The 12,316-nt window shown below is 51.7% G+C and overlaps 1 protein-coding gene across 2 annotated transcripts in view; it reads left to right on the forward strand.

Annotated features, from left to right (window-relative positions):
- The window catches only part of LOC133359697 (uncharacterized), a 57,024-nt gene that overhangs the window by 34,865 nt on the left and 9,843 nt on the right, over positions 1–12,316 (forward strand). For both annotated transcript variants that reach the window (XM_061578212.1, XM_061578211.1), the window contains exons 4-10: positions 888–978; positions 2,159–2,252; positions 3,966–4,174; positions 6,083–6,233; positions 7,378–7,467; positions 7,846–7,983; positions 11,555–11,710. In XM_061578212.1, the coding sequence (XP_061434196.1) occupies positions 888–978; positions 2,159–2,252; positions 3,966–4,174; positions 6,083–6,233; positions 7,378–7,467; positions 7,846–7,983; positions 11,555–11,710 (929 nt within the window). The remainder of the gene's footprint in view (positions 1–887; positions 979–2,158; positions 2,253–3,965; positions 4,175–6,082; positions 6,234–7,377; positions 7,468–7,845; positions 7,984–11,554; positions 11,711–12,316) is intronic.

A 12,316-nucleotide genomic window follows, 5' to 3' on the forward strand; every position in this document is an offset into this window, starting at 1 on the left:
CCATCTGAACACACAAACTCCAGTGTTTATCACGCCTGTCAACCCATACGGCTTACCCCATATTCTTTTACAGGGAAATTGAGTTTCCATACAACGTACAGCCGTTTCAATATGGGCAACAAAAACATGCTTTTAATTTGTTTGTGTTCCTGCCTTGCGATGGGACTTTGTAGGATGAACGTTGAAATTTATAAGGGCACGGGGTGACCAATAAGGTCTGAATTGGTCTGTAATAAGGTAGGGGCACTTATAAGGGGTTGACAGGTTTGGTTTATTGGCCAACAAGGGGTTAAAAACACCATATTCCTACTTTTTTTCCCCCTCCATCACTTTACCATGTGCACTGCAGTGTGTTGTTAAACATCAGCACCGCGGGGGGAGGGGAAGGGGTGGGAGGGGAGACAAAGGCGGCCGGAAAACTGGGTGATTTACAGGAGGCTGCTTTACAGACCGATATGCAAATGATGGATATGCAGATGAGGGAGGGGGGGATTCACCACCCCCACCTCCTTTGCCCTTCCCCCCAGTCTGTCTGGTTCCCACGCCCCTGCCTATGCCTAGTGAATATTAATGAGCTACCAGCTGGTTCATGAATATTCATGGTGTGTTGTGGATATGAATATTGATCAGGCGTCACGGCATCTCACTCCTCATTTCCCATGTCTCTCTACCTGTCTCTCTCCCCCCATGTCTCTCTCCCTGTGTCTCTCTTCCCGTCTCTCTCTGCCCGTGTCTCTCACTCCCCCTGTCTCTCACTCCGCATGTCTCTCTGCCTGTGTCTCCATCCCCATGTTTCACTCTCCCCATATTTCTCTCTTCCCGCGTCTCTCACTCCCCGCGTTTCTCACTCCCCGTGTCTCACTCCCCGTGTCCCTCTCTCTCTGTAGAGACTGTGCTTGAGAAGGAGGAAGGCCCCTACTACACTCACCTGTGCGCCGGGCCCAGTGTGGCTGCCATCAGGGAAACCATGGAGGAGAGGTAACCACCACCAACACCAATGTACCTGTTGTGGTTCACACGAGGGAGGCAGAGACTTATTTGGAGGCAACACGTGTATTGAAACATTAAACCCTAACCACGAAGGGGTATGCCTGCCCCTTCACCAGCTACCCTAGGGAGGTGTCTCCTCCGGGCTGGCTATCCCTGGCTCACACGGTGTTGCTATGCCTAGCTCACACGGGGTGGCTTATCCCTAGCTCACATGGGCTGGCTATCCCTAGCTCACATGGGCTGGCTTTCCCTAGCTCACATGGGCTGGCTATCCCTAGCTCACACGGGCTGGCTATCCCTAGCTCACACGGTGTGGCTATCCCTAGCTCACATGGGCTGGCTATCCCTAGCTCACACGGGCTGGCTATCCCTAGCTCACACGGTGTGGCTATCCCTAGCTCACACGGTGTGGCTATTCCTAGCTCACATGTGGTGGCTATGCCGAGCTCACACGGTGTGGCTATCCCTAGCACACACGGGGTGGCTATCTCGGGCCGGACCCTGACTCGGGTCCGGGTCCCATAGTCGGCAGGTCTTCTCCGGGTGACGGCTTCTGGCTTCGGTCTTGCAACAGCCGCCGGACCCGTTCGGGGGTCCGGCTTTTATCCCCAGTCCCGGGGCTCCCACGCACCTAGCCACGCCTCCCTTCTCGAGCCTTTGAGGACCTGGTCCTGGTCCCGTGGTCCCCCAGCCCCCTCTTTGGGGGCCCCCGGGCTGGTACCTCTGGTCACCAGGTCCCTCCGGGTTCATCCGGAGTGTCATGGCCCCCCCCCCGTCACCCCTGCGCTGCCCCAGGCGCTCTCGCCCCCTCGCTCTCAGGGGCTGACACTGCACACGGAGTGCAATGCCCTACAGCTGCCGTGCTGTAGGTGGCGTGAGCAACGCGTCTTGTAGCTTGACATCCCCCCCTCCCTCCCCGTGTCTCCTCGCCCTCCCCCCATGGCTCCTCCTCTCCATGTCCCCTCCCCTCCCATGTCTTAACCCCCCCGTGTCCCCCCCCCGCCCCCCATGTCTCCACCCCTCCGTGTTCCCTCCCCGTCCCCCGTGTCTCCTCCCCATGTCTCCTGCTCCCTCTCCTCTGTGTCTCCTACACATGTCTCGTCCTACCCCCCCTCCCCCCCCCGTGTCTCCTCCCTCTCCCCGTGTCTCTCTCTCTGCGTGCGTGTAGGTTCGGGGAAAAGGGCGAGGCGATCCGGATCGAGAAGGTGATCTTCACGGGCAAGGAGGGCCGCAGCTCGCAGGGATGCCCCATCGCCAAGTGGGTGAGTCCTTGTTCAGAGGCGCCGCCGGTGTGTGTGGGAAGAAGCGTGAGGCGGTGGTGCTGCTGCTGGTGGTAATGAAACTGTGATGGTGGTGAAACTGTGGTGGTGGTGATAGTGGTGGTGGTAATGATGAAACTGTAATGGTGGTGATGGTCAGAGCCGGCCCAGCCACTAAGCGACCCTTGCAATTGCAAAGGGCCCCGTGGCCTGCAGAGGGCCCCCTAGAGTCACTGCTAGCTCGTGGGTGAAAAAAATCATACATCAAAGGGGCCTCCAACCAAATTTTGCTTAGGGCCCCCAAAGGTCTAGGGCCGGCTCTGGTGATGGTGAAGCTGTGGTGGTGACAGTGGTGAAACTGTGGTGGTGATAGTGGTGGTGGTAATGATGATAGTGGTCGTGATAGTGGTGGTGGTGATGATGAAACTGTGATGGTGGTGATGGTGATAGTGATGATGATAGTGGTGGTGGTGGTGGTGATGATGATAGTGGTCGTGATGAAACTGTGATGGTGGTGGTGATGATGAAACTGTGATGGTGGTGATAGTGATAGTGGTGATGATGAAACTGTGATGGTGGTGATGGTGATAGAGGTGGTGATGAAGCTGTGGTGGTGATAGTAGTGGTGGTAATGATGGTGGTGATGGTGATACTGATGATGATAGTCGTGTTGGTGATGATGATAGTGGTCGTGATGAAGCTGTGGTGGTGATAGTGGTGGTGGTGATGATGAAACTGTGATGGTGGTGATAGTGGTGATGGTGAAACTGTGGTGGTAATGATGGTGGTGATGGTGAAACTGTGGTGGTAATGATGGTGGTGATGGTGATACTGATGATGATAGTGGTGGTGGTGGTGATAGTGATGAAGCTGTGGTGGTGATAGTGGTGGTGGTGATGATGAAACTGTGATGGTGGTGATAGTGGTGGTGGTGATGATGATAGTGGTGGGTGATGAAACTGTGGCAGTGGTGATGATGATAGTGGTGGTGATGATGATGATAGAATTTGCATATCAAGAGGAATTTAATGCTACCCCTATCCCCTCCCTTTGATGCTGCTAATCCTGCATAATGCACGGGCATAAGTAGTACTAATCACATACCTGCATTTCCAATAAATATGCTAAATTCCTCTTGATATGCAAATTATTTTGTCAAGGCGCCCTTTCCCCCCCTTCCAACCCAGCTTATATATATGCTCCAAGCACGTGTGCTGTTTGAGTCAGACGCTGTCGCCTCGACAGACCTGGTTTTCACCTGAGGACGGCTGCTTGCGTTGTGGCCGAAACGTCGTGAGAATTATTTTATTATGTTTTATTTTTATTATTTAATTACTTCCCTTCTACGTGACTTTACCGAAAGAACCAAGAAGCCTGGCCAGTTCACCAGCACTGGTTCAAGTAGAGCTTGGCTCTGCTGCTGATGAGACACTGCATGTTAAAACCTGGTCTCTCTTCATGTCTCTCTCTCTCCATCTCTCTCCCCCCAATCTCACCCCCATCTCCCTCTTCTCTCTCTCCCTCTCTCCCCCCCATCTCCCCCGTCTCTATCCCCCATCTCCCCCATCTCTCCATCTCTCTCCCTCTCCTTCGTCTCTCTCTCCCTCTCTCCTGCCCATCTCTCCCCCATCTCCCCCCCCATCTCTCCCCCCCATCTCCCCCATTCATCTCTATCCCCCCCATCTCTCCCTCTCTCTGCCTTTCCCCGTCCGTCAGGTGCTGCGCCGTGGCGGGCTGCAGGAGAAGCTGCTGGTAGTGGTGCGGGAGCGCCGTGGCCACAGCTGTGCCCAGGCTGTGATGGTGGTGGTGATGGTGGCGTGGGAGGGCGTCCCCTCGGAGCTCGCCGACCTCCTGTACAGCGAGCTGTCGGAGACGCTCACACGCCACGGAGCGCCCACCAGCCGCAGATGTGAACTAAACGACGAGTGAGTGACAGGCGGGGAGAGCGAGATGGGGAGACACGGGGAGAGAGCGGGACTCGCACGAGGAGATAGGGGGAGAGAGAGACTCATAGGGAAAGAGAGATGCACAGAGAGCAATAGAGACTCATGTGGGAGAGAGAAAGATTCACACAGGGAGACTCGGGGAAGAGAAAGAGACACTCCCCGGGTCTCTCTCACTCTCTCTCATTCTCTGTCTCTCTCTCCCCGCTTTCTCCACCTCGTTTTGGGGACACACACATGGGGAGAGAGACATATGGAGAGAGAGATACAGGGACAGGCAGAGAGAGAGACGGGGAGTGAGAGAGACCGGGAGAGAGATGGGGAGAGAGACACACAGGGGAGAGACACACGGGGAGAGAGAGAGACACGGGGAGAGAGACACGGGGAGACACGGGGAGAGAGACTCACTCGGACAGACACAGGGAGATTGAGACTCAAGGTATTTTTCTCTCATTCCCTCTCCCTGCATTCTCCATCTCTCTGCGTCCCTCTTCTATAGCTGCCCTTGTCTCACCGTGTTTCTAAGTGAGGGGGGGGGGGTCTGGCTGAAATGGCAGAGATGGTATCCCCCTACTCCCCCCCAGAATTCCTCCATCACTTAGGCCCGAGCGGTACCCCAATGGCTGGCAAACCTTGTACATCGATTATCTTGATTGGCTACTTACGGTGCGAAAGAAGTTCAATGTGTGTGTAGAGAAGTCCCAGACGGACGTACTCGTAGACGGAGGTAAGTTAAGGGCTTCCGCCAAGGGTTTATTAAACGTGAACAATAACACACAAGGATACACAACTCCCAGGGGCTAGGGGTCCTACTCTGAGTCCGTGTCCCTGCCGGCTAGCTCCGGTCTCTCTCTCTCGTGTCGGATCGGGGACTCTGCCGACTCCACCGACCGGAGAGAGAAGCACCTCTACGGCTGCTACCACCGGCTTCTCCCCAGACTCGCTATTCGATCCCTTTCTCTACCCCTGGTTCCCTCTTCACCCTGTTTACTTTACCCGTTCCCACAGTGACCCCGCTTACGTCACGGGGTATCCCTTAAGTACCCGAGGAGACGTGATGTCATCGCACTGAATGGCACACCTGACGTCACGTCCCCATTTTACTCCTCTACATATATATACATAGAGCGAAACCATGAAAAACCGGATGCATCCCAAAAACAATATCCAAACCTGGGCGAACCAACTGGCGTACCGGGGAGCTTATAGGATGGATATCACTCCTGTGAGACAACCAAAAAACCCCTGAAACAAACCATCATCATCCTCCTCCTCCAGAGAATCAGCTTCCTTGTCGAGTCAGTCATCCCTGAAGAACAAGCGGCGATTCCGACCTTGACGGAGCAGAAGGAGCTGCTGTTGTTTTCAAGTTTTGGCCTCTTTGCGATGCACATTGAGGCCAGATTCAAAATGAAAATCCAGCACCGGCATATCCGATTTAAAGCTTTCGTGACTGCAGGGATTCATCTTCTTGGTTCTTTCGGTAAAGTCACGTAGAATGGAAATAATAAAATAATAAAATAAAACATTATATTATGTTTTCTTTTTATTATATAATGTTTTATTTTTGTTATTTTATTATTTCCATTCTACGTGACTTTACCGAAAGAACCAAGAAGACCGGCATATCCGTTGTGGACTTGTCATCGGCCCCTTGTCTCTTCCCACGTCTCTCGGTCTCCTCTCCCCATGTCTCTCTGTGTCTCCCCGTGTCTCTATCAATTCGCTGTCTTACCTTACCCTCCACTTTCAATGGAATTTTCAACATGATTCTAGCCAATGTGACGTTTCTGTCTCTCTCCCTCTCCCCGTGTCTCTCCCCATGTCTCTCCCCCTCCCCGTGTCCGTGTGTGTATTTCTCCCCGTGTGCCTGTGTCTCTGTGTGCGTAGCCGCACGTGTGCATGCCAGGGCCGGAGGGAGGAGACGCGGGGAGCCTCCTTCTCGTTCGGCTGCTCATGGAGTATGTACTTCAATGGCTGCAAGTTCGCTCGCAGCCGCCAGGCCCGCAAGTTCCGCCTCCTGGGGGACAACGCGGACGCGGTGAGAGTCAGAGAGAGGCACAGGGGAGAGGGAGACACAGGGAGAGAGAGACATGGGGGCGATAGAGATGCAGTGAGATAGAGACATGGGGAGAGAGATGAGAGAGACACAGGGAGAGAGAGACATGGGGAGAGAGAGATGCAGTGAGATAGAGACATGGGGAGAGAGATGAGAGAGACACAGGGAGAGAGAGACATGGGGAGAGAGAGATGCAGTGAGATAGAGACATGGGGAGAGAGATGAGAGACACAGGGAGAGAGAGACATGGGGAGAGAGAGATGCAGTGAGATAGAGACATGGGGAGAGAGATGAGAGAGACACAGGGAGAGCGAGACATGGGGAGGAGAGAGATGCAGTGAGATAGAGACATGGGGAGAGAGATGAGAGAGACACAGGGAGAGAGAGACATGGGGAGGAGAGAGATGCAGTGAGATAGAGACATGGGGAGAGAGATGAGAGAGACACAGGGAGAGAGAGACATGGGGAGGAGAGAGATGCAGTGAGATAGAGACATGGGGAGAGAGATGAGAGACACAGGGAGATAGAGACATGGGGGCGATAGAGATGCAGTGAGATAGAGACATGGGGAGAGAGATGAGAGAGACACAGGGAGAGAGAGACATGGGGAGAGAGATGAGAGAGACACAGGGAGAGAGAGACATGGGGAGAGAGATGAGAGAGACACAAGGAGAGAGAGACATGGGGAGGAGAGATATGCAGTGAGATAGAGACATGGGGAGAGAGATGAGAGAGACATAGGGAGAGAGAGACATGGGGAGGAGAGAGATGCAGTGAGATAGAGACATGGGTAGAGAGATGAGAGAGACACAGGGAGATAGAGACATGGGGAGGAGAGAGATGCAGTGAGATAGAGACATGGGGAGAGAGATGAGAGAGACACAGGGAGAGAGAGACATGGGGAGGAGAGAGATGCAGTGAGATAGAGACATGGGGAGAGAGATGAGAGAGACACAGGAACACGAGACAGACACCACCATGCATTGTGAGAGAAGTGAGTAACTGTGTTCTCCTCCCCACCGCGTCTCTGACCCCCCCCCCCCCCCGTGTCTCTATCTCCCCGTGTCTCTCTCTTCCCCCGTCTCTCTCCCCTTGTCTCTCTCTCTCTCTGTCCTTCTCTCTCTAGGAGTTGGTACTGGAGTCCAGGCTTCAGGCCCTGGCCACTCAGATTGCTCCGGTGTACAAGAAACTGGCCCCTCAAGCCTACAGCAACCAGGTGTGTGTCCCCGGAGTCTCCGCCTCTTCCCATGTCTCTCTGAGTCTCCCTGAGTCTCCCCATATCTCCCCGTATCTCTCCGTGTCTCTCTGTGTCTCCCCGAGTCTCCCTGTGTCTCCCCGTGTCTCCCATGTTTCCTCATGTCTCTCTGAGTCTCCCCCTGTCTCCTTTGTCTCTGAGTGATTGGGTTATTGGGCGAGTTGGTAAGTGAGTGGGTGAATGTGTGGGGAGTAAGTGAGTGAAATGGTGAGTGAGTGGATGAATGAATGGATGAGTGAGTGGGTGCGTGGGTGAGTGAGTGAGTGAGTGATTGACTGAGTGATTGAGTGGGTGGGTGAGTCAGTGGGTGAGTGACTTTCTGTCTCTCTCTGTCTCTAGGTGGAGCACGAGGTTGAGGCCGGTGAATGCCGGCTAGGTGAGGGTGAGGGTCGACCTTTTGCCGGGGTCACCGCCTGCATGGACTTCTGCGCCCATGCCCACAAGGACCAGCACAACATGAACAACGGGTGCACAGTGGTGAGCAGCTACCACTCACCCACTGGCTCACCCACATGCTCACTCACAATTAAAGCTGACCGACACGGTCACTAACCCACCCACGTACTCACCCACTGGCTCACCCACATGCTCACTCACCCTTAAGCTGACCGACATGATCACTAACCCACCCACGTACTCACCCACTGGCTCACCCACATGCTCACTCACCCTTAAGCTGACCGACATGGTCACTAACCCACCCACGTACTCACCCACTGGCTCACCCACATGCTCACTCACCCTTAAGCTGACCGACATGGTCGCTAACCCACCCACGTATTCACCCACTGGCTCACCCACATGCTCACTCACCCTTAAGCTGACCGACACGGTCAATAACCCTTAAGCTGACCGACAGGGTCAATAACCCACCCACATGCTCACCCACACGCACGGCCACTCACCCACCCACCCACCTATTCACCCATATGCTCACCCTCCTGCACGGTCACTCACCCACAAGCTCAGCCATACACTGAACCACACACGCTCACCCATCCGGTCACTCATCCATCTACTCACCCACATACTCACCTACTAACCCACTCAACCACACACTTACCTACTACCCACACATTCACTCACCCACCTACTCACCCAACTACTCACCCACTCACCCGCACGTTTACTCACCCACCTACTCCTGTGGCTATATTGGATACAGTGGCTACATGATATACACTGGATACATTGGATAGAGTGGCTACATTTGATAGTGGCTACATTGGATACAGTGGCTACAATGGTTACACTGGATACATTGGATGCTGTGACTAGTGGCTACATTGTTTACACTGGATAGAGTGGCTACATTTGCTAATGGCTACATTGGATAGTGGCTACAGTTGTTATACTGGATACATTTGATAATGTGGCTACATTGTATAAACTGTATGCAGTGACTACATTTGACAGTGGCTACATTGAATACAGTGGCTATAGTGGTTACATTGTATACACTGGAAACATTGGATACAGTGGCTAAAGTTTATACACTTGATACATTAGATACAGTGTCTAGATTTGATAGTGGCTACATTGGATACAGTGGCTACAGTGGTTACATTTTATACACTTGATACATTGGATACAGTGGCTACATTTGATAGTGGCTACATTGGTTACATTTTATACACTTGATACATTGGAAACAGTGGTTACATTGAATATAGTGACTACCGTGCAGCACCTCAACGCGGCCGTGATTTAACACAAGCTTGCCGTCATACAGTTAGCAACCTAATGTAAAAACAACGACGTTGATTATTACTCGTGGATATTTCTCTCGCGGCGGTGTGGGGTGGGGGGTGCTGGCTACATTGCTACAGTGGAAGCAGACACAACCAGAAGGTCACAGCTCCCACACAACTGTGCGGCAGAGGTCGCAACCGGGTACCCGATACCCGTACCCTACCCGATACCTGGCTACCCGTACCCGTTTGCGGCCCTGGTGCGGCCGGGTACGGGTACGGGTAGGCCGTGAGTCACTGGTGAGTAGCCGTTTGTCACTCATTTCGGGTAGGGTACGGGTAGGGAACGGCTACCCGTACCCAGCCGGGTACGGGTACGGGTACCCATTTTGCAACCCTGGTGCGGCCGGGTACGGGTAAGGAATCAAAACCCGTTTGCGACCTCTGCTGTGCGGCCGTGGCTAAATACACGTATTGAGGCAGTTTAACACGTAGGGTAGTACCCCCCCCCCCCCCCCCTCTTAACGACAGCAAACCCATACCTGCCAACTCCTTAACAGTGCACTACCTTATTACAGACCAATTCAGACCATATTGGTCACCCCATGCTCCTTATAAATCTCAACGTTCATCCTACAAATTCCCATCACAAGGGAGAGAAACACAAACAAATAGACAATCACCACTACTACACTCACCACTAGTACACTCACCACTGCACTCATCTCTACATGCCTGTCAACTCCTTATCAGTGCCCCTACCTTATTATAGACCAATTCAGACCTTATTGGTCACCCCGTGCCCTTATAAATCTTAACGTGCATCCTACAAAGTCCCATCACAAGGGAGAAACACAAAGAAATAGACAAATTTTCTGCCCGTATTAAGACGACTGTACACCGTGTGGACCTGAAAACTCAATTTCCCTGTACAAAAATACGGGTAAACCGTATGGGTTGACAGCTATGTAAATTGTTTCCACGAAACCAGTCGTTAAGTGATTTGGCCGTTAAGCGAGTATAGGAAATACACATTAAAAGCTTAATGAATTCTGATGGCATCGAAAGTTACCCCTTTTTCATCCAAAAAACGTACTTCAAAATATTTAAGCGGTGGATAAGAATGCGTAAAGATACTCACAATATTATAAACACATAATAAAAATGTCTATATTCGAAGCTTTCGTGACTGCAAGGATTCATACTCTTTGTTTTTTTCGGTAAAGTCACGTAGGTAAAAAAATTAACAAAATAAATGAGAACAACTAAATTAAATCACGACGTTTCGGGCGCAACACAAGCGTCCGTCATCAGGTGGGAAAACATGGCCTACTGCTGATGCAGACTGTCTACGTGACTTTGCCGAAAAAACCAAAGAGTATAATAAAAATGGTGAATCAATGCATTAATTGCGACAAGCTCACACACAGCACTTGTGGCCAAGCAGTCTCTTGAATGCAACAGGAGGAGAATTTCTCCCAAACTCTGGGCTGCCACCTGGCTAGGCTACTGGCTGTTGTAATCGCCAGCGAAACGTCACGGTAACTCACGTTGTAAATGTGTGTTGTGGGTTTACTACTCTCCAACACACAACAACCGGTTTGGTGCTGAACTCATCAACTAATTGGAAACGTTTTGTGTTCGGTGACAAACCTTCTTACTGATTGGCCGTGTCGGGTGGTGTCTAGAGTGGCTACAGTGACTACAGCAGCCACTGTAGTTACTGTGTCTACTGTAGCCACTGTAGCTATTTTAACCACTGTAGCCATGGTAACCACTGTAGCCACTGTAACCATGGTAACCACTGTAGCCACGGTAACCACTTTAGCCACTGTAGCCATGGTATCCACTGTAGCCATGGTATCCACTGTAGCCATGGTAGCCACTGTAGTCACGGTAGCCACGGTAACCACTGTGGCTAAGATAACCACTGTTGACACGGTCGTCACTGTAGCCATGGTAGCCACTGTAGTCACTGCCACTGCTGCTGATGGTGATGACAATGCTGCTGATGATGATGCTCCTGTTGCTGCTGGTGCTGCTGATGATGTTGCTGCTGATGATGATGTTCGTGCTGCTGCTGATGATGATGCTGCTGATGTTGATGATGCTGCTGCTGATGATGCTCTTGATGATGACGATGTTACTGATGGTGATGCTGTTGATGATGATGACGATGATACTGCTGCTGCTGATGATGCTATTGATGATGTTGATGTTATTGATGATGATGATGATGCTGTTGATGACGATACTACTGATGATGCTGATGACGATGCTACTGATGCTGATGCAACTGATGCTGATGATGTTTCTGATGATGATGCTGCTGCTGATGACGCCGCTGCTTGCCCCAGGTGTGTACACTGACGCGCGAACAAAACCGCGTGCGCGTTGGCGACATCCCGGAGGACGAGCAGCTGCACGTGCTGCCCCTGTACACGCTGTCACCCACCGACGAGTACGGTGATGAGGTCAGCCAGAGGCGCAAGGTGGAGAGCGGAGCCATCCAGGTGAGAGGGGGGAGAGTGGGAGAGAGAGAGAGAGACAACCCGTACTAGTTGGCTGTTTCGAGTGGTGGCAGGTTTTTACGACGCATTTCTATTTCTACGAGATGTAACCCAAAAAAACCTATAATATGGATGATATTGGTCATGAAAGCCTACGTGTTAAACAGAGAGAGAGAGGGGGATGGGGGGAGAGAGGGGCCATCCAGGTGTAGTATAGTGTATAGTAGTGTAGTGTATAGTGGTGTCGTGTATAGTAGTGTAGTGTATAGTAGTGTAGTGTATAGTAGTGTATTGTATAGTAGTGTAGTGTAAAGTAGTGTAGTACCTCCATAGAGCCCAATGTGTTCGCTTACCGACCATTCCCTGTTAACGACGGGCTGTTGTAGGTACAGTAAATATTAATGAATGCATTGATTAACCATGTTTCTTTTAATATTGTGTTTATAATGTTAGTCTCTTTACGTATTAATATCCATTGTTTAGATATTCTAAAGTACGTTTTTGTGGAGAAAAAGGGGTAACTTTCGATGCCATCGGATCAAATTAAGCCTTTAACGTGTATTTCCTATACTCGCTTCACGACCAAATCACTTAACGACCGGTTTCATG

This window comes from Lethenteron reissneri, chromosome 65 (assembly GCF_015708825.2).
Source record: "Lethenteron reissneri isolate LAM-NWPU_2019-01 chromosome 65, ASM1570882v1, whole genome shotgun sequence".
Taxonomy (NCBI): domain Eukaryota; kingdom Metazoa; phylum Chordata; class Hyperoartia; order Petromyzontiformes; family Petromyzontidae; genus Lethenteron; species Lethenteron reissneri.